The sequence below is a fragment of the Plectropomus leopardus genome, chromosome 15 (assembly GCF_008729295.1).
Source record: "Plectropomus leopardus isolate mb chromosome 15, YSFRI_Pleo_2.0, whole genome shotgun sequence".
NCBI classification, from domain to species: Eukaryota; Metazoa; Chordata; class Actinopteri; order Perciformes; family Serranidae; genus Plectropomus; species Plectropomus leopardus.
In genome coordinates this window covers 16,246,120-16,272,955 of record NC_056477.1, presented here as the reverse complement: position 1 = coordinate 16,272,955, position 26,836 = coordinate 16,246,120, and the positions used below count along the sequence as shown (strand labels likewise).

The 26,836-nt window shown below is 41.7% G+C and overlaps 2 protein-coding genes and 1 non-coding gene across 4 annotated transcripts; all 3 read right to left on the bottom strand.

Annotated features, from left to right (window-relative positions):
- Nucleotides 1–920: 920 nt before the first annotated feature.
- On the bottom strand, nt 921–13,931 carry oga (O-GlcNAcase). 2 transcript variants are annotated; one of them, XM_042501569.1, is made up of 19 exons: nt 13,417–13,931; nt 12,626–12,677; nt 12,415–12,512; nt 12,091–12,221; nt 11,794–11,965; nt 11,596–11,694; nt 11,223–11,507; nt 10,939–11,097; nt 10,603–10,793; nt 10,079–10,339; nt 9,782–9,985; nt 9,130–9,304; nt 7,494–7,547; nt 5,950–6,035; nt 4,778–4,882; nt 4,359–4,450; nt 4,083–4,275; nt 3,818–3,977; nt 921–3,507 (listed from the first exon to the last, which is right to left on the bottom strand). In XM_042501569.1, exons 1-19 carry the CDS (start codon nt 13,580–13,582, stop codon nt 3,371–3,373), a joined length of 2,820 nt encoding a protein of 939 aa, XP_042357503.1. In that variant the 5' UTR covers nt 13,583–13,931; the 3' UTR covers nt 921–3,370. The 2 variants fall into 2 exon arrangements, with proteins under 2 accessions (XP_042357503.1, XP_042357504.1); XM_042501570.1 differs by lacking the exon at nt 7,494–7,547.
- Nucleotides 13,932–15,184: 1,253 nt separating this feature from the next.
- Nucleotides 15,185–26,836, bottom strand: pprc1 (PPARG related coactivator 1). The gene is made up of 14 exons (XM_042502232.1): nt 26,697–26,836; nt 24,024–24,119; nt 23,755–23,904; nt 23,488–23,568; nt 21,401–23,393; nt 20,270–20,323; nt 19,242–19,302; nt 18,935–19,002; nt 17,599–18,319; nt 17,295–17,498; nt 17,098–17,176; nt 16,887–17,008; nt 16,446–16,597; nt 15,185–15,653 (listed from the first exon to the last, which is right to left on the bottom strand). Exons 1-14 carry the CDS (start codon nt 26,775–26,777, stop codon nt 15,553–15,555), a joined length of 3,963 nt encoding a protein of 1,320 aa, XP_042358166.1. The 5' UTR covers nt 26,778–26,836; the 3' UTR covers nt 15,185–15,552.
- LOC121955062 lies at nt 16,678–16,817 on the bottom strand. The gene has a single exon (XR_006106590.1). It is a non-coding gene; the product is annotated as a small nucleolar RNA SNORA50 (small nucleolar RNA).

Sequence of the window (26,836 nt, the reverse complement as noted above, 5' to 3'; positions counted from 1 at the left end):
CGCCCTAAAAAACCGTCAAAAAACAAAAGAAAGGGCCAAATTAACTCTGTATACAAAAACATAAATAATTAATAAACAGAATAAGAAAAAAAAACATGGCATTGCTGTTATTTATTTTATTTAATTTTTTAAATAATGTGTGACTTCTGTTTGTGATTTAACACAAACAGTGTGCCAGCCTGGTGTGTACCTTTATATGTGTGTTTGTGGTACATGTCATGTCCTGTGCTGGGCCAAATGTACCTTAAACTTATTAGTTATTAGTAAATAATATTTTATGGAATTAAAGTTTGGTAATTTTCTTTCATCTGAACTTACATAAATGTACCAGTTTATTATAATCATTAAAATGATTATTATTATTTGTAGTATTTGAATAACATGTTTTGTATTTTTAGCTTTTGGTATTTTATAACTTCCTATTTTTCTTTTTTTTCCAGTAACTCTACTTTTACTATGCCATATAATTTCTTAAATTGCAAGTTAACACAACAGAAAAAAAAGATTGAAATTTAATTTCATTAAAAATTGCCCCTTGGCATTTACAAATGTGTATTATGTCCAAAAACTCTCCCCAAGAATCAGCTGTAAATAGATTATTCAACACAAAAATGTATAAATATGATTTTTCATAATTCATAGGCTTGTTTCAGAAGTAATGCAGCTGGTAGGGGCAGTGTACAACACCATAAGTTCAATCTTGTAAAACTTTATGACCACAACACTTTGCAGAAACCTTTACAGGGATATTAAACCAAGAATATAAATATTTTTTTGAAACATTACAGAACTGTATCCTTTGTTTTTTTTGTCAAAATAGAAATGGGAGTGATTCTTTGAGGGCAGATATATTAAAAGAACATGACATTTTTCTAGTTCAGACGGAAAGATCTGTGCAACAAAAGACACAAAGCAACAAATTAACTTATTATGGTTTATTAGTTTTTAATCTTATGTATCTCACATACAAATTTTACATAGGTAAACTGTTACTTTCATTACCCCCCAACCCTATTCTTGTGTAATCAAAATGTACAATAGGAGCCCTTTCCCTCAGTCACAGCCCATTTCTATCAAAACCCGTTGGCAAAGGAGAAAGCTGGAGTATCGACCAGCTGCAAAATGAGCCGTTTAAAATGAGTGAAAATCCTGCTGTTGTTTCAAAAGATGAACAGCAAACCTGTTGGTGGAAAGCAGCCTGGTAGGAAGGCTGCACGGGACAGGGCATTACAACATTGTATTCCTTAAAGGACAACAGAGAGCTAGCCGCAATTTTGATAAAGATATACAAAATAATAACACTTTATGATTGACAGTGTTTACAGACTGTCTACCAACTACAGTATCATGCCCATAGAGGCAAGTGGCATGCTTCTTCCTCTATGCAGCATGAGATGAGGTTATTTAAATGACCGCCACAGCAAATCCAATACACCTCATGCACATTATGAATGTACACAGTATCAAAACATCACATTGGCAGGCAGCTACTGAAGAGCAACTGATGATCCTCGTATAACCAACAGAACACTCCTATCTATTAGAACAAGTGCTTTTATTTTTATCAACTACACAGATTTACAAAAACAGATGGGAAATGCGTCAGAATATAAAACATTCAATGGACAGATAGGAAAAGGCCCGAGGAATTTCTGCTCCAAGCCCCCACGACGACAGCCCGACAGTGTGGGAGTCAGTGCTACTTTGGTGACCGGAGAGCGCTCACCAAGGCTCCACTGAGAAGACATTCATTTGAGAGTATGCAATGCAGGAAAGGATGCAAGCAGACAGATGTAAACTGATTATTTTCTATTGCTAATGACAAGCAAATGTCACTTTTTCGTACAGCAAATCTCTTGAACATAGCTCAGATCAGCTGCTGCTTTACAAGTCATGTTTGGAATTAGTGGTTAAGAGAAAAACAGAGCAGCTCAATGACAGCTGGAGGGTTAATGCTTCCAAGCCTTTACTTATTTAATGTTGGTGAGAGTCAAATGTTACATTTTTCTACTTAATAGCAGATCAGAATATCAAGATTTTGGTCCAACTGGGTACTGCTATCAGAAAATGTTGATTAAGTGCAATCTTTAAAAGAAAAACGACTTACATTATTTTGACACAACTTAACGAGAAGGTCTTAACTTTCTCTGATAGTGATGTCCCTGTCAGTCAGCTTAGGCGTACTGCAGGATTTCTGTTGCGGAGTTTGGGGTCTGAAAGGGCAAAACTAAGACATATGACTGTCGATATTAGGCTTCACCTTAGAGAAACTGAGAAACAACAAATCCAATGTCTTAAAACTGCTGTTCTCTAGCTATATCTGACTGACTCGTGTTAGAAAGTCTTTGAACAGCAGACACTGAGGTCTGCAATATAATGCTAAACTCAAAAGGCAATGAACCAAAAGGCAATAGCTTTAAGAAAAATAAGCAAAACCAGCTCAATTACAACAACAACAAAAAAGCAAAGCGCTGAAAAGTTACAGGATGACAACCATTTTTGTAAACGTGTTGAAGCTTTTCTATTGCTCTCCAAATGTCTATTACTACTTGAATGGAAATTCAGGGGACCTCCTGGTTGAGCCATCAACATCTCAACGACTATTCTTCCCTTTCTGGTCTTATTGACAAACCCTGAAAGCTACAGTTTTCCACCTTCCGTGTGTGCAGACTCGGCACGTCACTCCACTTTTTGATAGAAACACGCCACTTAAAAGGCCTCTTTCTCCAGGACTATTTGTGGAGCAAATGGAAATAGTGTGATGTGACGATGAAAGAAAAACTCACATAGCACCTCGCATCCTCGATATAGGTGTCCTACTTATGTCTGCGTTATTTCTCTCTGTCAAAGCTGGGAAAGCAGGATGTAAGGGTAGTAAGACACTAGCTGAGATACAGGCCGCCCTCATTTCACAATATGTCTCCATTTCAGATACAGACACGTTGCATTAGGGCATGCAGGCGATATCCAAGTAATGGCTACTGGATTGAATGAGAAAAAGGCTTATGGAGTTATTACTTCAAGCCTCTTGGAGGTATATGAGTAGTGGGACTCAACAAATCATTGCTGGAGTGCCACTCTTCCATGTTGGCTCAAATCAACTGATTACAGATCGCTCCTCGGCCTTTTAGCTTCAGATCTGCCAAATCCAACAGAGCCATAACATCTAAGGGCAGCGCAGGGAAATCTGTGTGCGCCTGCTGTGCTTCTGTACACAAATCCTAAAAAGAGGTTTCCCAGGGCGAGCCCAGATGGTAATGTAGTATAAAATCATCATGGAAGTTTTTTTTTTTCTCATTAAGGTAGCAAACATGTTTAAGCCACGTCAACTTCTTCCCCCCTCTGTCTGTTGTCGCAGCGGGACGCTTCTTCATAGGCTGCGTCCCATAATGATGACGTCTTTGGGAAAGCCCTCCATTTTGGCCACTTCGAAGCATCCCAGCTTACTATAGAAGTCCAACATTCTCTTATCAGTCTGACGAACCTTACAGAACGCACCGAGGGAGCCTGGAAGAAAAAAACAACTAAGCGGGGTGTCTACTGCAGGTATGAGACACTTCAATCAATGTTTTTTTTTTTTTTTTTTTTTACCCTTTTAAGATATTTTTAAAGCAAAATTGGACAAATCATCCTTTTCTTGTTCAAGCATTGCAAGTATGTGTGCAGAGGTACATTTTATGCAAGAATATGATTATTAAAGTAAGTAAGATTAATCTACATTTTGCAGACAGGTGAGTGTCAACAAGCATGATAACACCAACACAATAAGTTGCAGCAATGAATATTGCTGTCAGAACTGAAGATGGCTGCCACCTACCGTTGGCCTTAAGAGAGGATAGAAGACATCCCATCATGCTTTTGGCCACGCTGGGGTCAGTGACCTTGGCGTGAATGTCCACCTTGATGAGAGAGGGGAAGTTGGAGAGGAAAGAGTCTGGAAGACCTTCCTCCTCTTCGTGGAAACTCAGCATCATCTTCTACAGGGACGACAGACAGACATGGCGAATTCCAACAACAGGAGACACAATCGTGCCAAATGATGCAGATGTTTTGACAGAAAAAGAGGTGGATAAAGATCATACCTCAGCCTCTGTGAGGTCCTTCTCACAGTCAGGTTTGAGGTATTTCTCTTGCATGAAGGGAATCCAGTTCAACTTGCATTTCTTGACGAAGGGCTTGACGTCCACAGTTCCGAGAGCGTAACCGCAGATCCCTTCATCATCCTCCAGCACAAACCCGTAGTCTGAACTCAGAGTCAGGAGACCTCCTACTAACCTGTGAACAAACACGAAGGATTGCGTCAGCCATGTTGATTTGCAGCGAGGGGAAACCATGCTTTAGTCATCTCTATATTTTACCTGTCTCCTATGAGGTCAGGGTCCTCATCAGAGACTGGAACACCCTCCATTCCTTCACAGTACATTTCTTTACAGATTTTATAAATCGCAGTCTGCAAAAAAAAGAAGACAGGTACGGCTGTAACTTGACAAACTATGACACTCGGTATAAAAGCCATAACTACGCCCAGACAATGCCAACAATGTTACATAAATTTGCTGATGTACAGAGCAGTTGAGCACAGCATTGCGACAGATTCACAGCTTAAACTGGGCCAGTTCTGCTGCGAATACAAGCAATTGGCCAACATCATTTCGGCAACCATACTGTTTTGGTTATGACATTATTAATGACGTTGGTATTTAACATGCAAAACTTGAGTTCTAGTAAAAAATAAGGTGTACATGGGCATGAATAATAATACACACAGACATCTTACCTCATCTTTGGGATAGTACGGCCTTATGGAATAGATTTTGGAGGTTGGCATTGAAGGTGGAGGTTGGTAGAAAAGATCGTTTGCCCCTTCTATTGGCAACAATCTCTGTGGGTATCAAAAGAAACAGGTTCAGTTTCACTGAGACCAGGTGGTGTGCCGCTTTGGCTCACTGCCTCACTGTGCATTTGCTGCAGTTGAGCCACTATCAAACCAAAAGGAACTACAGAGGAGAGCAAAGTGCTTTGGTATGACAAATATTGTTGAAACAATCACGTAAAGATATGAACTGATATTCCTTGTTGATCTGACAGTGGACAACAAGAGCAAACATCACACCTTTGTTATTTTTGCTGAAGGAACATAGCACAACAAGCACATACATATTTGCTTTTGAAATATATTAAAACAAGGGTGGTGTTTTGGTCTGACTAAGGTTTTACTGGCTGAAGGAGATGCTCCTTTCCCTTTTGTAAGACATCGCAATATTTCGCTGCGCAGGACCCTCCTGTTGAGAAAAATAATGATGCTGGCGCAGAGTGGCAGGGAGAACTCCAGGAAAAAAATCAATGAGGCAAATTTAATGAGTTAATTTAGGAATTCATTGGCATATTAGTTGCCATCCTGCTACTCTCCAAAGATGGAGATACCGCTTTAGACAGGTGTGTTTGATCATGGAGTTTTCCCATTGCAACATGCTTGCGGTCTCGCTGGCGCTGCGATGCTTGTGCGTGCGCTTGCAAAGGGTTGGCTTGGTAATTTGTGCGCTGTGCTTTCCTGCAAAGAAATGAGATGTCATGAAAATAAAAACCTAGCCATGCTCGCATGCGCTGCGTGCGCTAGGGAAAAGCAGCATCTCCTTGGGCAGTTGCTGAAAGAAACTCAAATTAATCAATCATAAAATGCCATGCCAAACACTGGATGGAACCTCTTTTTGTCGAAATTGGTTTCCGGTCGCATATTGATCTCTCACAGACTGACAATATCCCATAATGATACAACTTCCTTGGAGACCAAGTGAGGGTGACAGAACCCAGATGTTTTAACCCATTACAATCAGCTCACCTTCGACAGACCAAAGCCCTTCATACCTTCGCACATATTACCATTGTTGTCTTTTCTCACAACACTCTTTTTTTTCCATTAGATTGCTGTAAATTCAGTGCATGAGATACCTGGAACTCTCCTGCTAGACCTCCCCTAAAGGCCCAGGGTTCTTGGTCTCCTCTAAGGAACTGTGCTGAGGACTGACTACGACACCCTGTTAGGAGCAGATCCAAGCGGACATTGTTACCACAGGATGGGGCTCTCTGACACAGATGAAGGTAGTAGGGGAATGGGGAGGAAGGGGGTCATAAGCATCTAATAGCATAATCCATATAAATAAATTAATTTAAATTTACTCATTAAAACATAAAAAGGGCCTAATTTGCAATAAACTATATTCAGAGGACATATTTTATGATAAAATGGGGCTCGAGCAACTAAAGCTTACGTGTTTGCAAGAAAGAAATCAAGTCCAAGATATAAATAAACCTTAAATTATCTGTGTCAATACAACAACGTCAAACTGCAGGTCTAAAGAAGTGAGATCTTTCTTAAAGTGAGGAACACACGCTCTCCAAAAACTGAAGAGAGACAGAATTAAGTGTGGTTCAGCCCCCTTGGTGTTTCAGTGAGGGTAATACGCATTTGAAAAACTGATAGACCTCATAAGTATTACACTGACCACCAGTACCGAAACCCCACTGTCTATAGACTACAAAAGTAAGCTTCAGCTGCCGTCACCCCACTCATCTTAGTACCCCGTGTGAAGTCACATTCTCATCTTATCTGCCTCGTCACATGACTGGGGAGCATGAGTCATCAAACCAGGAAGACAGAAGGAGAGCTGGTGTGAACACTGAGTTATGGGGTCTCTCAGCTTTCTATTAAAAGCCACAGTCAAACAGACCAAAGATAAAATACACCACAGGGACAAATCACATAGATCTAAAGCACGCAGGGCTCTTAGAGTATGTTTAAAGTAGTGTTCCCGCTAACAAAGTCTAACCCTGGTTGACGAGAAGCCCTGTCATGTGACCAGACAAATGCAGCGCACGGGAAGGACATCTAACACTGCTTTACATATAAAGCTCACCCTGATACTTTAAACAATTCCTCTGATGAGCTGACACAGCACAGCACACAGATGCACCCACGGGGAGGAACTCTGAACTCGCTTACCCAAATTAAAATCCACAAAACAGGCACCTCAGTTACCTCATCAGACTGCATTGCTTTAACACAATCACAGTTGTGCTGAAAACATGCAAATGTTGTTCTTGCACAGTCAAACCAATGTGTGTGTGAGCACATTTATCGTAAATACACAATCAGAAATATCCCTGAGTGGGATGAAAATCGTGTGCTACGGTTAAATTTCAAAGCCAAGTGTAAATTCCCTTGAGTAGGTGCATCAGGCTGGTCTGAGCCATTTCTATAGGCCTACTGACAGAAACAAAAAAAAAAGTTAGAGAGATGCTGCCAAAGAGAGAAATTTGGGAGTTAACACTTAGCATTCAGGGCTAAATCGCTGCGCAAAATGTGACTTCATCCGGAGGGCATCTTCCTTTCCTCCAAATCAATGTTTTACATTTATAAATCTAGTTTTAGAAAAAAAATCCATAAATCCCTCTCAAACATAAACAAAACAAAAAGGCGCTTGCACTGTGCATACATCGGCCACTGTCGATCCAATAGCAGTAGAAACTTGTACTGTGGATTCTTCCATCTGTACATAGTGAAGGGAGAAAACAGTAGAAAATAGTTATTAGTAAGTGTTCTCAGTACAATAACCAGGGAGGTTTACGACTAAATGCCGGCTGCACAGCTTCTACTGAGGGGAAACTGATGTACAAAAAATCTGATAATAGCAACAGCAGAAGTCAACAGTTAGACACTTAATGACTCTGCAGTTTTTAGGGAGAATTATTCAAAGATATCTATATTCAAAGGACACTTGATTTCCTCTGTGTTGCTGGAGGGGCCCAAATCATTTAATGCTTTATAGAGCCAGTATTGTGGATTTTTGATGTGGTTTTGCCAGCGTGGGTATGCTGCCTGCTGTGTACTGTGGGCTAGAGTCCTCAGCTTTACCATATAGGTCAGAAACCTGTGAATGAAACTGGGTTACAGGGGGTAACCTACAGGCCATGCTGGTGCTTTAGAATAATCAAAGAACACTCCAAAAAAAATATGGAGGTGTTGTCTCAAGGCTGAAAGTTGCTCAAACTGCACCACAGTGCACCACCTGAAGGAGTGGAAGAAAGTGAGAGGTGAAACGAGGAAGTGGGAGAGAAAAAAATCTCTTCTCTTACAGGAGGTGATGAATGCCACACTGATACAGATTGGGCAAATAATTCAGTTAAAATCCACTGACAACCTCATTTTAGAGGCTACTCAGTGAGGCAACAAGACAAAGCTTCCAGTAATATATTCACATGGTTTGTGTTAATAGCCAGCTGAAAAATAAGAGACAACTTCAGATATTTCTGACTCAGTTTATGCACCAGAATGGCCTTCCACAGTCAGTCAGTCAACTTGCTCTCCAAGCTCGCGTGCGCGCTAGGGCATGGAGGAGGGGGGAGAAGGGATGGGGCGTTCCCCCTGGCTCCCATCCCCACAGACAGAGAGATGGAAGCAAGTGTGTCTGTGTGGGTATGCAGCAGTGATGTTACTGGATACACAGCAAGCAGCATTAACCCTGCTGGGACGTTTGCCACAGAGACCAGGTTTAGATATCACCAAGATGGGGGCAGCTTGTTATGGAATAAATAAGGAGGGTGCTGGCGGTGCAAGCGGCATTCAGTCAGATGAGAAAAAAAAAAGAGAAAACAATCAACATGTGTGAAACAAGAGAAATCAATAGAATCATAACTATGATGATGCGACTAGCCTGATCTGTGCTAAGCTTATCTAAAAAATTAAGTGCCGGTTATTAAAATTGGGAGAATTAGCCACTACTTAGATTCTCATCCTGTCTACAGGTGGTGGCTAAGATCTCGAAGAGCCATATTTCATCAAGTCTTTGATCAGTAATATTACCATCTGTTATGCAGACTGTGTAAGATGTGTGAAATAATTCTAAATTTGCCTCATTAGACTACATAGCTCTGAACTAGGACATAATCCATGCAGCTAGCCATTAAAGTGCTTTTTCTTTATATAATCTCATTTTTTTCTTTTTCAAGGTGACTGAATTATTTGCGTCTCTGGGAAAAGGATAGTCAGGATTACCAGACTTGATCAGACTACAGCTATGCTACTGTACTGCTCTCTAAGAGTATGCACTTTATGGGTCCCTTCATACGTACCGAGCCACTGGACAAAAGACTTGACCATAGAAATGATGCTCTTGATGTCCCAGATGTAAGGGTAGAGGTCGTACAGGATGGTGCGGTTGGCTGAGTTGGACAGCCGTGTGAACATCTGGATGACGGAGCAGCACATCTCCTCAAACTTCTCCGCCCTTGATTGCCATTCTGCTACCTGCATGCAACACAATGATCGGAAATAAGAACAAGTAATTAGCAATAAGAACAGCGCTAAACTTTTTTATGTGCAATAAGCTTTTTTTGCACAGCAGACATTTTGACTCATCATAATAAGAAAAGCACATAATTTACTTGTTACAATGGTTGGTTTATTTAAGTGTTCCAGTCAGCAATACTGACACTTCAGTACTTCTAATATTTATTTGTGTGTTTCTGTGTTACGTCAACATGTCTTTTAGAAAAAGGCAGATGGTTTAATATGGGAAGCTACAATGAACACAATGCTCTGCGGTGCACTCCATCCCCTATCACACCACCCAATGGGCATTATGGGTAGTACACATCCACCATTTTGTTTTCAGCAACCTACACTATCACAGGCAAGTTCAGTTAATAATGAACTAGTTCTTCCACGTGGACCTCTTTCTCTTAACTATCTGTATGTGTGTGTTATTCAAATGCATTAACCCGCCTTTTCAGTTTCCTTCCTCTTGCAGTTGACACTGACAACGCTGCTGTTGGCTCTCAGCCAGTTGAACTCCTTCAACATCTGCATGGCCTTGGGTCCGTGCTCATAAGGCAGGTAGAAGAGCTCTGCCAGCAGGCTCAGGTCATCCAGTGTGACGGGCTCTGCTGTGAACAGGGGCTTCTCGTTGGGCCCAGGCACAAACAAATCCTGAGGACGCAAAGAAGAAACATTGTGACTTTGTAAAGAATTCTAATTTGTTTTTGCCTTCAGCTGCAGATATTGAAGAAGTGTTTGCTGCACCTGCTTGAGCTGATCGTCTGTCTGCATGGGAGCAATATCACTCCCTGTGTCTTCCTGGATGGACTCCTCAGGGGACTTTGACTCTGTGAGACTCTCCTTGTCTGTATCCATTGGCTTCAGGTCTTCGGCCATCTTGTCAGGTAAAATGGGACTGACTTGCTTCTCCTCTGGGTCAGCTTCTGCTTCTGGCTCCGGCTCATCCAGCTTCTCATCTACCATCTCCATTGGCTCCTCATCCGAATCCTTCTTCTCCACCTCAACCTGCACAGGAGCAGCATAAACATAGTCGTAGAGCCATATACACATGCTGTCCTCTCCAGTAAACAAATGCTAAAGGAAAAGAGTGATTTTTCTGTAAGCGAGGCCAAAAATTTGATCAGAAGGAAGCCCAATCCGTTTTTCTTAACTAATAAATGACGATATACTCACATCATTAGAGAGGCTGATTGCCAGAAGAAACATAAAATACTCATTGTGGTCATTAAGGTGCTATGATTCTGTCTTCTAGTAACAATAAAGCTCACCTCCTCTTCCTCCTGAGGTCTTTTTGCCATGGGGTGTGAGAGTGGATCCAGACAGAGAGGCGGCATGGCAGGAGACATGATGGGCTGCTGGAACACAGTTGTGACTGTTGTGGAGGAGCAGAGCGAGGGAGCGGCCATGGATGACACATCAATGGCTGTGCTTTTGGCACCACTCTGAGGCACCTGTCGGCCTGAAAGACAAAGGTAAGCCTCACTGCGTCATGTTCGTGAGTCACAAAATCATCATTTTAGGCTGCCATGCCAACGCTACAAACTAGAAACAGCTAGAGAATCAATTTGCAAAGAGATGATATATAATAACGGGACTGCTCTCACTGTTGTATTGATGAGGCACAACAAAGTCCCCCAGCCATTCGGTGAGAGCCAGTTTTAGAGCGAGCTGTGGGCTGTAGAGCATGTCTGTCTCCAGTTCTTCATCGCTGCCTTCATTCTCTAACTTGATCTGGATGGACACTGTGCTGTCCTCACCGTCCGCTGGTAAAACAAACAGCAAAAACAGCATTAATGAACAACCTGCATCATAACACAGCATCTTACAGAAAGATCAGTGTATCCACATGAAAAAAATACTAATTAGTTAACTTTTGGATCACACTTACTCATGACCACATCCTTGCGCACCCCATTCATATTTGACTTGTACCAGGTGGCAAGAGTGTGGATCGCTATAAAGTTGGACTCAAACTCGCAGTTAGGATTAGTGAGAACTCCCTTCAGCCTGGGGATGAGCTCTGTGGAGCGGCCCTTGTATGGACCCAAGAAAAGCCTCTTCTGGTCGTAATCGTTGGCGTGAATGTTGTCCCAGATGACAGGGGCTCTTCTGAGGATTTTTGACACCTCCTCAATTGACTCCACTGAGATATCTTTGGACACCACCTTGGGTCCTGCAGAAAAGAAAACATCATGATAAAATAATTGTTTTCTCTATTACGGTAAAGTTTGTCAGCTGACAGGAAGCTATGTTAGACTTACCAGTCCATAGCACTTCAATGCCAGGCAGTAGCTTCTCTCCTACTGTGTGGAGGTAGGGGGACTGAGAGACATTTGGGTAGCAGAATGTTCCACAGTACTCTGCATTTCAAGGCAAGCAAACAACCAAATAATGAATAAATCAATCTCTGAAACAATTGTGCAAAACATGCAAAAGATTCAAACACAGAACTGATGTACCTGTGGGACAAAAGAGGAAGGTTTCAGGCTCCCCCAGGTACTGGTAGATTTCGTTGGTAATGGTAACCTGAGCGTGTGCAAATGAGCTGAACACCTCTTTGTCAGCAGGGCACATGTTGTGGTCAATATCGTCAAAAAGTAAGGCAAATGACTTGCAGCCAAAGTGAGAAACCTGAGGGGAAGAGAGAGGGATTAGAAATAAAATCCATTATAATGGATACAGAATGATGAATAGAGTGAAATGCATGAAAAATATTTAGAGTTTGAACACACTGTGTTGCAATAATGTTGCAATACCTGATCAAGTTTCCTCTTAAGTGCAGAAACCTCTTTCTGATTGGAGAAGGTGATGTCCAGTCCAGGGGAAATGGCATAGATGAACTCTATGCAATGCTCCTTAGCAGCACCAATTAAAGTCATGAGTTGCTCTAGGAGATAGAAAGGGGAAAACATTCACAAAATGCTCTTTTGTGCTATTATAACAACTCTTAAACCAGTTTTTTCATTTCATCCGTGTTTAACAATGGAATATGCAGGCTGTCATTTAACATAGATAAACAAGCATTACTTGTTTCCCTTGCCCCAAGACAGCTGATCCCAAGACGTGTACTGAATAATCACCTGCTTCCTCCACTGAGTACAGCTCTCTCCAGAACATTCTGTGTTTGTAGTCATCTTTGGGTGCATAAAGGTATGTATTCAGCCCCCATTTCTGCTGCCTGGGAGAGTCAATGTTGTGCAAACTCAGAATGACATCTCAAACCACCTGTCCGTAATAATGTTTTTATCTGATTAACATACTTGTTTAAATAATTCACACGGATCATCATACCTTCTGAACAACTCTTTCCTCTGTTCCATTGTCCATGGTCGACCGTAAAAGCCTGCACAAGAAAACAGTACATTTAGTTCCCATGTAGTGTGCAGTGCTGATTTTTAACTAAATGTCTGTGTATTTTCAACTGTTTAACTGTGACAACTAACAATTTGCCCCAAGGTGAGGGCTGAGCTGGAAGTGTCATCAAACATGCAATGTTTGCTTATTAGGACTGTTCGCTTTTCTTAGCTTATCAGTTAATCATTTTGTCTAATACGAACTACAAAAAAGTGGTAGTCTTGATTTTTTTATCCAGTCTGAGCATAAGACGAACCACACAAAGCATTCAGTTTACTATATTACACTGGCCAAACCAAATGATTTTTCATTAATTAAGGCATAAGTTGTCAATGTGTGGTATATTTATTTGACAAATGACAATCAAAATTAATCAAATGTCAATTAATTTGAATTACTGATGATCACCGCTTAGTAAATGACCACCATTTATATTAATTCTGCGATGATCTGCCATTGGACGACGTCTCCCATTATTGATCTGCATATATATTTACATTATTAAACGTTGATGAATACTAAGCCCCTTTTGTTTTAGGACTATTTATAATCGATTTGTGATTATTGCTCTATCCGATTGTCTACTAATGCCTTATTTCCAACAGATAACACCCCCCCCCCCCAAAAAAAAGCAGGACTGCTGCAGCATACTGATGCCCTTTGTACCAGTGTACGCAGATCGCAGCCAAATGTCATATTTAATTTTTTCAACTAAAATTCAATATTACCTTCCACGACTCCACTGATGAATTTTCTGTGGCCAGTCGGCTCGACTCCGATGCCGGACTCCTCCGCGGGGCCGGGGGCCTCGGCACAAGCCTCTCCGGAGACTGGGCTGGGGCTCGGCTCACCGTCCACTTGAGGCGTCTCCAGCGTCTTATCTTTTTGTACCATTGTTAGAAATCTTCCACGGTGTAAAGTCAGTAAATCCAGAAGAAATCAGAGAACACCGAGTTATTTTTATATGCCCGTAACGTTAATCTGGCGGACAAATGCGCCGAGCAAAACCCGGAGGAAATCAATCGCGTCAGTGCCTGTCTACCGTCAACAAGAGTACGGTATTAACGAGTCTATCAAAATAGTCGAAATCCTAGCGACTGCTTCTACTAGATGAAATCGAAATGACCATCAAGCTATAGAGGGAAACGTGTGTGCTGATTAATATATAAATAATAGCAAGACGTTCGTTGGTTTTTGTCCGATCATTTTCTTTTCTTTATGGTAGATTTGCCCTGGTTTTCTGTCGGTTCTTCCTGTTTACACCGAGTGCGCATGCTCTCTGGACTGGATCAAACCAGTTAGAACCTGATCTGCGTGACAAAACACCACACAGATGTCACGAGGAGTAAGAGATAGATGACACTTCTGCTTTGCAACGCTAAATATTTACAGGTAGATAAAGTTATAAATCGTAAAATTATGTATTTTTGCAACCATAAACCACTCGCCAACGGTTTATTTATTTATTAATTAAATGAAGCCATTGACAGCTGAATAAAATGCTTTAATCGCGCTCCATGATTTCAAAAACTATCATAAATAAGTATTCAGTATGACTTATTTGTGGCTATTGATAGAAATAATAACCTCGCAAATTTATCAAGGAGTCAGATTAATGATTTCGGCTGAATTTCCAAACTTGCATTGCAAGTCTATATAACTTGTCCTGTTAGTTGGGGCATTGTGTTGAGTATCTCGGCAGCTTTGTAACATCTTGGGATTCCAGTCCATATAAGGACTGCCGCTGAGCTCCAACACCACATCCAAAGGGGCGGTGCTGCTCATTTGTTATGATCTAAATCAGTGTACCCTGTGTCAGCAAAACACACATGCTTTGTTAGAAATCAACAGCATATAACCAATTATATTTTGGCATAATTACCCAGAACTCCTAATACAGCAAATAACACCCCAAAGGAAGCAAAATGTGTATTGGGTTAATGAAAGCCAGTATAAAAGGCCCTTTGTTCTCCCTTTTTTCACAGCACACAGCCTAACTTGTCATGTTAGGAAAATCACAGGTGTTACAAATAACATTACAGATGACTGTTTTATTTGGAGAATCCCAGTAAGTTATGAAAGTGGGTGAGCTGATTAAACCCTTTTAAAGTATATTTTTTGGCTTGTCATAACAGGAAAAGCACAGGTTTCATTAATAAGATTAGTAACAAGTGCATACCATTTAGATGAGCTAGTTCCAGGACTCTGTTATAATGCACACTGGCTCACTGGGTATTTAATCAAATTTAGCAATCAAAACAGAATTAGTTTCACCTGTGCTTTTTTCTGGAGCCAGTACGTTTGCCATGAAAAATGTAGACCCAAAGACCCTTACACCAAAGCAGCAAAACTGAATTCAGTCATTATTTTACTATTTATACATATAAGTTTCTTGTGACATGTCAAAATATCTTGTGTTAGAAAGGCTTAAAGTAAGATGTAACTAAATGACAAAATGAATGTAGACACACAAGTTGAAATGAAAAACAAGATGCATTTCAGGTTTTATTTCTTTTAATTTAGGTTTGTACTACATTTAAATGTATTACAACCTTCCCCTGCCATTAGGGAGCTCCATTCCATGTACCTTTTCCCATTTTAAAAATTATTCTCTCCATACAATTCAAATTTGCTTATACATTTAAATAAAACTTTAAAAAAAAATTATTTCACTTATTCCATTTTTTTTTCTTTTACTACTTTCATTACAAATCTTCACTTCAATAGAAGGTGTTAGCTTGCAGAAACAAAGTAAAACAACAAAAACTAATGCAACAACTAAAATGTAAAGACAGTGTTGCAGGTGAGGAGCCAACCGTTGGCTCTGAGGTAAATGTCGGCTGCTTCCTGCTGCAGGCCTCCTGTTACCTCCTCTGATTCTGCTTGGCCTGCTTCAATAAAGTGTCGAAGTCTAGTGCATGAAACTTGCCTTTCCCAGGCAATGGATCGTACTCCTTACTTGAATCTGAAGAGAGAAGGACAGAAAAAGTCAGCTTTGCAGTAAAATAAAATGGGACAAGGACAACAGAACATACTGTAATCAGGTTGAACAATTTCAAAAGACTGCTGTGCGACTCTACAGCTGTAGCATGGATGTTGTAAATGTGCAAGCCATGGATCCAAATCCCACCTGCAAATATCAACCTGAATTTTTTGACAAGTCACCAAAACTAAAATTTACTTCCTTTTTCTTAAAATCTTCTCATGTGGTCATTAAAAAATCCCACAGCGTTGTAAAATCCACCTTGTGCAATCTGTGTGTATAAAAATGTCATTTAAACAGGTCAGGTGAATATAACCTCCACAATCATAAAATCAATACAGAGGGACATGGCTTACATCTCTTCAGTGGTTGCCACAACCCCGACAACAAATCACAAATTAGGATTTGTGGTGACTTTTGTGAAACTTGAATAACAGTAGTTAAATGTTTAATATCCTAAATCTTTTCGTATACCTTTGCAAATTGAAAATTGCAGTTTCCCCTTGTAAACATGCAAAAAGCACATTAAAAGGACAGTGTGCAAAAATTAGCTTTCTTCCTGCAGTGTGATTATCCCTCCAAATCATCACTGGCTGCAATTCAAACAATACAATGGCTCTCAGCTGCATTTAGCTTGTGAGCACACTATCAGGATGAACTGCAGGCAATATCTGTAATCTTCTACAAACCGCATCAATACTGTTTAAAAAGGCTAACAGCACTGTGGGTGAGGGCTACAGGCACTTTGTGTTATGTCTGTTGATTTGTGCATACCCAGGTCAGCATAGTTGGTCTTGCAGAACTGTCTCCTTCCTCCAAAACAGAGATCAAACGGCAGCTCATCTGGCTTCCGCAACTTGCTTCCGTTCTCGATGGCCGTGAAAGCGTTCTTGGTGTCGTAATAGGTTACAAACCCGTAGTTGTCCCTTTGAAAGATAGGCAAACCATTAGTTTTCGGTTTGTCAGAGATCTAGAGAAGGTCATGACTGGTTTGTACACAGTTCTGAGTTGTGACTTGCTTTTAAAAGAGCAACCTAGGGGTGTTGCCAGGAGGCTCCAGTTATGAACAAGCCTGAATTTGTTTTAGCACTGTAGCTTGGCCTAAGAGGTCACAGATGAGACCAATAAGGTTCAAAGACAGTGCATTTTGCTTATATTGTGCACTTAGTAAAATGTCAACAGTAAAGTAATTTAAACAGAAGTTTATGTCCTTACCCATGGTCTCTAAAGTGCAGGGTGCAGTCCTCAATCTCACCAAATAAAGAGAAGCGCTCTTTAAGTTCTTTTTGGGTCATCGTACCCCTGATTCGACCAACGTACACGACCCGGCGTTCCTCCTGAGAGAAAAAAAAAGTAGTCGATCAGATGATTCAAAGTTGCAATATTTTGTTCAGAGACCTGTGTACTCAGAGTATAATTAACTTACAATGGCTTTCTCCTTGCGTCTTTTCACCTCTTCCTGATTTGTCTTTGCACTGTGACCATAGTGGGACACATGTGAGGGACTGAGGAAGACAAGATAAAACCTTTAGCCTTTTTTTTTATTTTAAATTGCTTTGTGAAACAGCCATAAAATCCATATAAAGGACCACCACCCAGATGGGCATGATTCATATACCGCACCTGTAAAATTTTCTGCTTCTGCTCCAGTCTGATTGTCTCTGAGGGGATCTAGACCGTGACCTGGAGCGACTCCAAGAGCCAGAACGAGAGGAAGAATACGAGTACCTCCTCCTCCTGAGAGGGGAGCGGGAAACCGAAGGAGAGGACCGGGAGGAGGACCGGGATGAGGAGCTGGAACTACTGTCAGAGTGACGGGGACGATACCTAGAGAGGAAAAAGTGCCAGTGATAAGGTAAGTCATAAAGACCAATAATCATCATCAAGATGCAGTATGAACTTAACATATGCTGAATGGAGGCCGAACCTTTTCTTTGATGGAGAGCGTGATCTAGACCGAGATCTAGAAGAACTGGAGTCTGACTCTGAACCACTTGACATAGGGCTGGGGGAGCGATGGGATCTCCTTTTTCTAGACCTGCCTCCAGTCCTCTCTCTGGGACCAGATCTGGGGCTGGGTGTGCGATAAGCAGCATGTTGACGGTAGGACCTCCCGAAGTGCCCTCTCCTGGGGCTTTCTTCTTTAACAGCAGCATCAGTCTCCTGCCGAGCAGGCGAAGCATCTGGAGTCTCCAGAACAGAGCTTTTCTCCATCCCATCAGTCCTGTGATCCAGGGGCTCTGTCGGGGGAAACTCCTGTGTTTTGGTTGTAACCACAGTGTTTGTGGTGAGCGGTGCCGGGGCAGCTGGGGTTGTCCGTGTAGTGCTTGTACCAGGCTGCTTGATGGGTTTAATAGTGATAAAAGATGGCTGTTTAACATTCCAGCGCTTGCCTTGCTCTCCCGTTGAAGTGCCTGTGTTGGGGAGGCAGTAGTCATGATCCATACATGCCACTTCGGGGGTGACAGAGGGAGCAGCAGGAGTGGGTTTGCTGCGGCTCCTGACTGAGGGCAGAGGTCGGGCTTCTATCTGGATAACCTTAGAGGGGCTTAACTTTGAGGCCTCAGCAGCTTTGCTCTTTCCCAGCAGGGCCACAGGGGCCAGGGGTTTCCACATCTGATGGGGAGGAGTGGCTGGAGGAGTCAGAGCTGAAGCAGAGGGGAAGAGAGTGCACCACAATTACACCCAACATTCAAGAACACTCGGTCACTTAATCATCGCTAGGGGTTGGGTACCGAAACCCAGTGCTACTATGGCATTGGTTACTGTTAGATAAGTACCAACCGGACTGAATCATGACAGATTTCAATGCCTCATTTTGGTGCCATATTATCAGCGTAGTGAGTGTGTGGCAGAGTTCTGTTAATAGTGTATTGTATTAAATTATATCATATTCCAATTTAAACAAAAAAAAAAAGGCATTCTTCTTTGAAAATGTTAACTGTCATTCAGTGCTTTATTTTGAAAAAAGTATTGGTTCAGGCACCAGTGCCATATTAAAAGTATTGTTTTGGCACCAATATTGGAAATGACCTAAATGATACCTAGCCCTACTCATCTCTGTAGTATGGTAGGAAATCTCTGATCATGAGGTAGTATTTCAGATAACCATGTTTAATGAGTGTGCTGTTATACTGGTGAGAGCACAGAGCACAAAAGCCATAGAAGGGCAGACTAAAATAGGATCCCTTTAAAATTGCACAAATTATAACAATTAGACATAATGGCCTTATCTTAAAGCCAAAGTCAAAATGCTGAATTACCTGCAGTGCTTGAGAGGTCATTGGCTCTCACTCGCTCCACAACCGTTTTCTCTGGAGCCAACTCAACACTGTAAATGGAGCACAGAGTCCGTTAGTATATCACTGGTAAATAATGTCACTGCCACATCTTAATTAAGAGTGCAGCTTAGTCTAGCAAAAAAAACAAAAAACAAAAGCCAGGTTGCACAAAACCAGGGAAAAGCGGTAGGTCTTGGCAAGAGTTGTGTGTGTTTGTCATTTCCACACACACACAAACCACGACTCCGTCACCCACACAGAGCAGCTTGAAGGCTGTAGGGTAACTCACCTAGAGTTTCCTACAGCTGCTGCTCTACCACAGACCTCCGGCACACAGTGCTTCTCTTTGGCTAAAGAGAGGAAGAAATAGGTGCATCAGCACAAGCAATAACAAAACAAACAGCAACACACCCAAATGAAAAAAAATGAAAATTGTGTGGATAGAAATTCTGCTGGACTGACATGAATAAACTGTACAACCTGCAGCATGTCAGGTGTAAATGTAGTGTCTTGTGTTTTGCCCACATAAAACTAGTACACAGTGTATTTTTCATGGGAGTTCACCAAATGGTCAGTGTCTACATTAATAATAGTTCACAGTATGACGGTTCAATAAAAAGTCCACTGACATGACTAATGGCACATACAGAGTCCAGGCACTTGTTAGGGTTGAGGCTTGTACATCCGCCCACACAAAGACAGCAGGGCGAGAGTTAAATGGATCTGCGGACAGGGCAGAATTCCAGCAGCTGAGCAGACAAGAGCACAAAGCAGCTTCTCTGCCCCCCGCAGCACCAAACTCTTCTCTTAAAGGGGAATGTTTCCGTCGCAAAATCTGCCATTTTGATTTGTCAGAAGTCCACAATCTTTCAAAGTTAATCACACTTCTGGCGGAGGATCAGATAAGGCCTAAGGCTCATATTAACAGCCTGATAATAACTTTGTCCCATAGGTCACATTTGTTGGACTATGAACTTAGAGGTCTTGTATAAGCCGTTAGTCAAAAAAATATGAGGGAATGGTCATCCAACTACACAGAGATCCCGCTTTTAAAGATATGCACAAGCTTCTATCCCTAGAAGTCTCTTTAGTTATTCAGTGGAAGGCTTTCTATACTCTTACCCACTGCTGCTAACCAAAGATAGAGCTGCAGGGGTGTGTGAGTCTTCCCGCCATTATGAATCAAGGAAAACTGATACTCTGACTACATTTAACATGGCACGAAACTATGTGACACAGTGAGCTTCTGGCCAGAACAACAACCCGTATGCCAGAAATCAGTCTGGAATGTAGTACCAATCAGCCAGTATGGTTTACCTTGGGTTTCCTCAAACTGCTCCAGCAAGCTAGTCAGATCAGCAGCTTCAATACCTACAAAATATATAAACAGATGATTATGTATTTAAATGTCAAACACATAATAATTATACACATTTAACAGACAGCACAGAACAGAGAACAAACAGGATACAGACTCAATTAAAGTGGCAACGGACCGGTGTAGGACAATTATAGAGAATGGTGTTTAAGTTGAAAAGGGGTGCAAGTATTTTGATTTTTACAGTGACACGGCATATTAATTTACTGCACTAAAAGCAGACACAGCTTTTCCTAAATAATTTTTGATATGGAGTTCCTGCACAGCAGCCAATCACTCGAGAAGAGTAGGTACGGGCTAGAGTTGCAGAGCAGCAGAGATGAGACACTGACAAGGCAATTTTCTGACAAGGGCTTTGTGGATACACACCAGCTGCTAGTATGTCACCCAATCAATAGCTTACATGTGTATTTGACACAAGAAAAATATAAAAATGTGTGTAAATAAATAGCCACTTAGCTAACCACTACCATTTATTTTGGGCCTGTCCAAAAGTAAATGCTTTTAGGTTTATATACAATTAGTGACTATAATCGGGATGACAGTTACATGTAAGTGGGGCGAGCTCATTTTTGGTGTTTCAACGAATATTAAAACATAATACTTATTTGGAATACCAAGTAAAGCTGCTAGAAAAGCTATTACAAAAAATGGCTTCAGCTGGTCGCCCAACCCACAGAGAACTGCTGTCATTTATGACATCTTTGTAATGGAAAGAATAGCCTTTTTAATAAGGGTTACAGAAACTAAATTTGAGGGAATTTGGGAAAAAGTGTATTTCCCCCAAACGCTCTTCTGTACATTTATTAATGCTTTAACTTTAATCATTTACCCCAAACACAAAACACCCCATGTTCTGATGTTTTTTTGTGTTTCTACATTGTAAACAAAAAATGAAAAAAATGGTTTACTCTGTAATTGTATTTAATTAACAATGACTATGTGACTGTTGCTAGTAAGTGAATAAAAATGTCGTCAAAATAATAGAAAAAAAAGGTCATTATGATCAACATTTCATGAACATAACTAAACATTTAGCGCTAAAAATATGCAGTCAACTTAAAGCTCACCTATCTCACTGGTAAAAGCCTCAATCAGCTCCTGGGTGGGGCTCTTTGCCCTCTGGGGTTTTACTGCTGTAGTGGGTTTCTCTTTAGTTTCAAGTACAACAGGTTCAGCCTTCAGACTCTGGGAGTTGGAGAGATTGGTAGCAAGAGAAGAAGAAAGCTGGGTACCATTGGCTGTGGGTCTGCAGGACTTGCTATCCAATGTGATGGGGTCATTTAATGACACAGGAGCAGTAACCACAGGAACTGTCTGGGGGGCACTGGCAGCAGACACAGTAGCAGCGGTGGGTTTGATTGCCTCTGTAGTGGTTTTAGGACAAGTTTTAGTGAGCTCTACAGACTTAGGAGATACAGGCTGAGACTGGAGCCTTTCGTCGACCCCACTCTTTCCTCCTGAAAGTGCTTTTGACACGCACTGAGTGGTAGATGTTGAAGAAGTTGTAGAACAAGAGCCCTGAGGCACACAAGCGACTGCAGGTTGAGCGGTGGTGTGTTGTGTGGGTAAATTTCTCACAGAATTTGGTGCAGGAGCTGAGGGGTTTTGGGGTACAGAAGGTTTAGGAGTTTCAGGTGTTTGCTGGGGTTTAGGAGCAGCTGGACCTTTGCTGGATGAGGCAACCATGTAGGAGGGTGGCACCAACAGCGCCTCAGGGGTGGGTGGTGCACACGGTCCCCTTGGCTGCCAGGCAGGTTTGACCTCCTCCACTGCCTCAGGGTTAGGGCGTCGAGGATCCTTGGGGCGGGGGTCAGGCAGGCAGGGAATGGGGGGCAGCTCTTTGGGAAGCTCTGGGAGGCTGGGCCACTTGGTGCTGTTGTCGCCTGGTTTTTCCACCGGAGTAGGCTTCTTCTGCTGCCTGAGCCGCCGGTACTCTGCTAGACTGAGTGATTTAGGCTTTGGGTCTGCAGGGGCTGCAGGAGGGAGGGCCTCATTAACAGGTGGTGTATTCTGGGGTGTTGCAGAACTGGGAGCAGCTGCAGGGCTCTCTGAAGACACCAGGGGTAGGACAGCACAGGGAGCTGCTGATGAGTCCTCCAGCTTCTCGGGGGCCGGGGCCAACTGTTTGCACATTTCATCAGACTGCTGAGAGGTCACTGTTGTGGGTGGACAGCTAAGCTGACTCTTCTCAGGGCTGGCATTTAACGGCGCTGTTTCCTGTCTGGGTGAGATAGATGTGGCAGCTTGCACGCTCATGTCAGGCAATAGTGTTGTAGTGGTGATTTCAGTTTGGCATTGATTTAATTTCTTAGGTTTTTCAGAAGGCGCTTGAGTTGAGGCAAGAGGAACCTTCTTCTCTTCTTTGACTGACCTTTTTTCAGGTTTTTTGGGAGAGTCCTGCGCCATCTTTCTTACTGTGCCACTTCTAAGGACTCTTCCCTCCACAGGTTTGGGCAGGCACTCTTCCTTGCATTTCTTTTTCTTTTTTCTCCGTGAGGGGCTTTTCTCTTTTATATCTTCCTTCTGTCTTTTAACGATCATCTCATCTTTCACCCCTGGCGTCACAGGGGCCGCAATTTTCACTGGAGCCTCAATGATCGTTTCATCTTCATCGTCAACGACTATTTGCTCTGAACTGTCAGAGGCTGCGTCTTCTTCATCTGAAACTTTCTGCTCATTTTCTGGAGACTGCTCTTTAAGTGGCAGAGAGACAGAGAGATCCATGTCTGGGATGGCCAGGATGGGCTCTCCATTTTCACCCTGGTCCACAACTTCAAGTAAGATGCCTCCTTCGGGCAACATCTGTTCCCCCTCGTCATTCTCCATACAGATGGCCATACAGTACGGGTGCATGTGCCTGACCAAGTCCCCAAGGCTAACTGAGACGCCATCTTCCTCCTTCTGCTCGAAGGTGACAGGAATCGGGAGGGTCAGACCTTCCCAGTGTAGGTCGCTGTCAGGAGATGAATCATGACTCACTGGGCTCAGAGTGAGGGAGCCATCTTCCTCTTCCTCCCCATCACTTCTCTGGAGAGAGTCTGCCAGTATCCTGGGGAGGCTCTGAGTACAGAGAAGGAAACAAATATCCTGACATATTCAGAAATGTGTCTGCTGAACAAGTTCATATACATGTTAAATCAGTGTGAAAAGCTACCTTTCCCGTTGATGAGGCTCTTGTGCTATACAGTGTGTCTTTCTCTGGAGGGGAACGGGACAAACACAGCAATCTCTTGAGCTACAGAGTGAAAGAAAAAGCAAAATGACCAAAACGTTTTTGGTTTTTTTTACATTTTAAAAATAACATAAATAATAATAGCATAGGTGTAGAACCACAGAGGTCAGCAGGTTGCCCTTTCACTCTGCCTAAGAGCAAGAATCTGCAAGACACTTTTAGAGTTATGTATGACAGCTGGGCACTAACCGGAGAGTGTTCTCTGCCCTTCTGACCGGACAAGAGGTCTGAGTCGGGCAGTGTGTCAAACGGGGACAGGTTCTCATCGTCCACATTGTCGAGGATTTCTGTCAGGGCGGTTAGCAGCGTAGCTTCGCTCTCCTCATCTAAACCTTTAGTCTAAATAAAAACATAGAAATAAGGTCAACAGGGAGTATTAACAAACAACTGTGCAATGCTTACACACTGTAGATCTGTCTTGTACTACTATAAGTTCAATCATGTAAAACTTGTCTTGCCTCTGTTGTTGGCACTTCCTCAAAGATAGAGAGAATAGAGGGGTCCAAGCAGCTTTGAAGTGCCTCTAGAGTTTCTGCAGAGGTGAGGCCATCAGCCTGGAGAGGAAAAAAAGGAAAAAAAAAACATACTTCTTTGGCAAAAACGCAACTGAAAACAAAAAACTATCTGCAAGCAGCCAAGTACATAATTGTGACCACTGAAATTGAATTACTACAGTATAGAGTGAAGACAAACACTTGTTCCTGAAAATAAATGTTTATAGCATCAGTGTGCCCAAATCCAAAGAATATAACCACATAAAACCACATATTTCGCTACTTTCAATAGTAAGCATGATTTAGAGGCTTGTTGCGTTATTTTGTCATGGCAGTTACACTATTTGATTAAAAACTATTAAGTCTCTTCCTTTTTCAATGTTTGCAGATGTGGGGGTAAATGGAGATCTGGGACTTCAGGCAGATCTGGTCCACAAGGTAATATCATTGTAGTATCACATACTGTTGCTGTATTTCCATTACAACTGGACTGAAAGGAGCTCTTTGACAACAAACAAACAAACAAACTTTAAAACAAAAACAGTATTTATTAGGCAGAGTCAACATCCTGATTCTAAACAATCAAAAAAACTTAAACTGAAAATGTTGTAAACCAGTCTAGTCTGTAAAAGTTGGACAGTGAAATAGGTCAATTTCATCTACTTATTGGGTGGTTGAAAGTGGAATTATGTCTGAGTTCAAGTGAGGCATCTGAAAATGAGAGTCAGAAAAGGAAACCCCAGGAGGCAAGTGAGGACACATGCTTTGAGTTCCAGCTAGGAAGGAAAAACAAAATACCAGAGGCGTTTTCCAATAATATGAAATATACCAGAACATGGAACAAATGCCTTTTTATTGTTACTATTTTGTCTCAACCGTTTAATTTTTGTTTGATTTGATCAAAGTGTGTATGATAAATACTGGAGTGGAAAGTGGGAATATTCACATTGAATATGTTTTCCTGACAAAAGAAAAAAAGGGTGGGGTTAGGATTTGAACAGTATTCACTTCCTCCAACTCCTTTTCTGACATGAAATACTATGTTGTTGTGTAATGAATATGTATTATGGTTAGTTGGGTGTTGTTTTCTTACTAATATTTTTATTTCGCCACCATTTTATTTTATATGTTTGAAGTAAAGATCTAAATTCTCAATATGCAGGACTCTATTTTAGACTTACATTATCAATATAAGTTATAACTTTAATATAGAGTTAATTCTTTATCAGGTTAATCTGTCCCCCCAAAAAGAGACTAAAATCAATGTATAACACTGGTAACTCTTAAGTTACTACATTTTAAATACAGCTTTGCAAAAATGAATATGAAATCCATCTGAAATGTGCAAGATGCCATGTGACTGAAGGCTCACTTGTAATGCAACTCTTACAGATTTGGTTCATATGCATAAATACGTTAAGTCCAGCACACAGGTCTCTTATATTAGCAAAATAACTGATAACATTTTGCACTTTGGTCTAAAAACACGGCAGTCTCTCACAGTGACCCACGTGTTGCTGTCCACACATGCACACACAGTGCGCAGACATGTTTGATCCTCGCCTCACCCCGTCCAAAGCGAAGCTACCATGCCCACGTGTTGCACTACAACAAACAGGAGCAGGGCCCTCATCACTGCTCCTGAGTGATATATAAAGAGTTATCAAATGATGTGCAACATTCAAATACATTTTCTTTAAACACAATACATTAAAAAGTCAAGAAGTTATTTATAAACTCTATGGACGGGTGTGTGTAGCTTAGATTAAGCGTGCCTACTGCGCATGTGTGAAATAAGCCAACATGTGATTCACCACGACTAAACCACATGTGGATGCACACACAGGTTTTGAATGAAAACCGGCTTTGCTGCTGCAGTCAGAGTAAATAACCACGCAGGTTTACGTACATGTGCTGATTGCAGTCATTGCCTAAATATAAAATCGCTTAATCGCTGGGTGCATCACCCCTGAGTTGATGACACATTACTGCAACGTGTTGGCACGGAGCCTATAAACTACACCATGGCAGGATTAACATGAAACACCATAACCACTGTCAAGCAAAAGATAAGTATACTGCAGTGATGATAAAGCTAGCTCTTTAGCATCTTGCAGTGTTTGATACCACGTGTATATGAATCAGTTGGTGAGTACACAGAGTACTTTTGCACAGTGCTGGAGCTTAAACGCGTATTTCTGATATTGATCACGCAGTTGGTGCACATGCCAAGCCCACTATTGATAAAAATACATAACTGTCACTTCACTGGTTCAAACGACATTTGTATTATACGGGAGGACACCTGCGTCGTTCACTAACCGGCCGGCGAAGCTATACTGACTCACCAGCTAGCATTATACAGCTGAAAAACACCACCATATTCATGAAAAAGTATTACGCATCATTCAACAAACAAACAACAAAAGAGTTACCAAGCTGTAAAAACAACAAAACAATAGGTGCGCGTTAAATAAGTTTTAATTGTGATACTACACTGGCATCCACGTGTCACTTTTCCATGCGCAGCGTACAGCACGCACACACAACACGCTCTGCCATGGCTATAAAACACACACTGAACTAATAACAGCTGGATATGATGATAGGAAATAGATCGAAGAATATATTATTTACCTCGTCTAGTGTGTCTATGGGGAAAAAATCCATATTGCACGCAGTTAAAGTATCCTCGCCTGCTCCCCACCGCGCCGCCATCTTGCTAAGTACACTCCCTGCCCCGACTGTTTCCGAATGAAAAGTGATGAATAGCAGAG

Bases quoted from the DNA above. Each gene is read 5' to 3' on its own strand.
- pprc1 (XM_042502232.1), bottom strand. From the start codon at position 26,777: ATGGCGGCGCGGTGGGGAGCAGGCGAGGATACTTTAACTGCGTGCAAT. The intron at 23,394-23,487 runs GTAGCTTTTCAC...CTCTGTACTCAG, and splicing joins GAGCCTCATCAACGGGAAAG to AGCCTCCCCAGGATACTGGC. The intron at 16,598-16,886 runs GTAAGGACATAA...TATCTTTCAAAG, and splicing joins CTGCACTTTAGAGACCATGG to GGACAACTACGGGTTTGTAA.
- oga (XM_042501569.1), bottom strand. From the start codon at position 13,582: ATGGTACAAAAAGATAAGACGCTGGAGACGCCTCAAGTGGACGGTGAG. The intron at 10,794-10,938 runs GTGAGAGCAGTC...TTTGTCTTTCAG, and splicing joins TGTGCCTCATCAATACAACA to GCCGACAGGTGCCTCAGAGT. The intron at 9,986-10,078 runs GTGCAGCAAACA...TTGCGTCCTCAG, and splicing joins CAGACGATCAGCTCAAGCAG to GATTTGTTTGTGCCTGGGCC.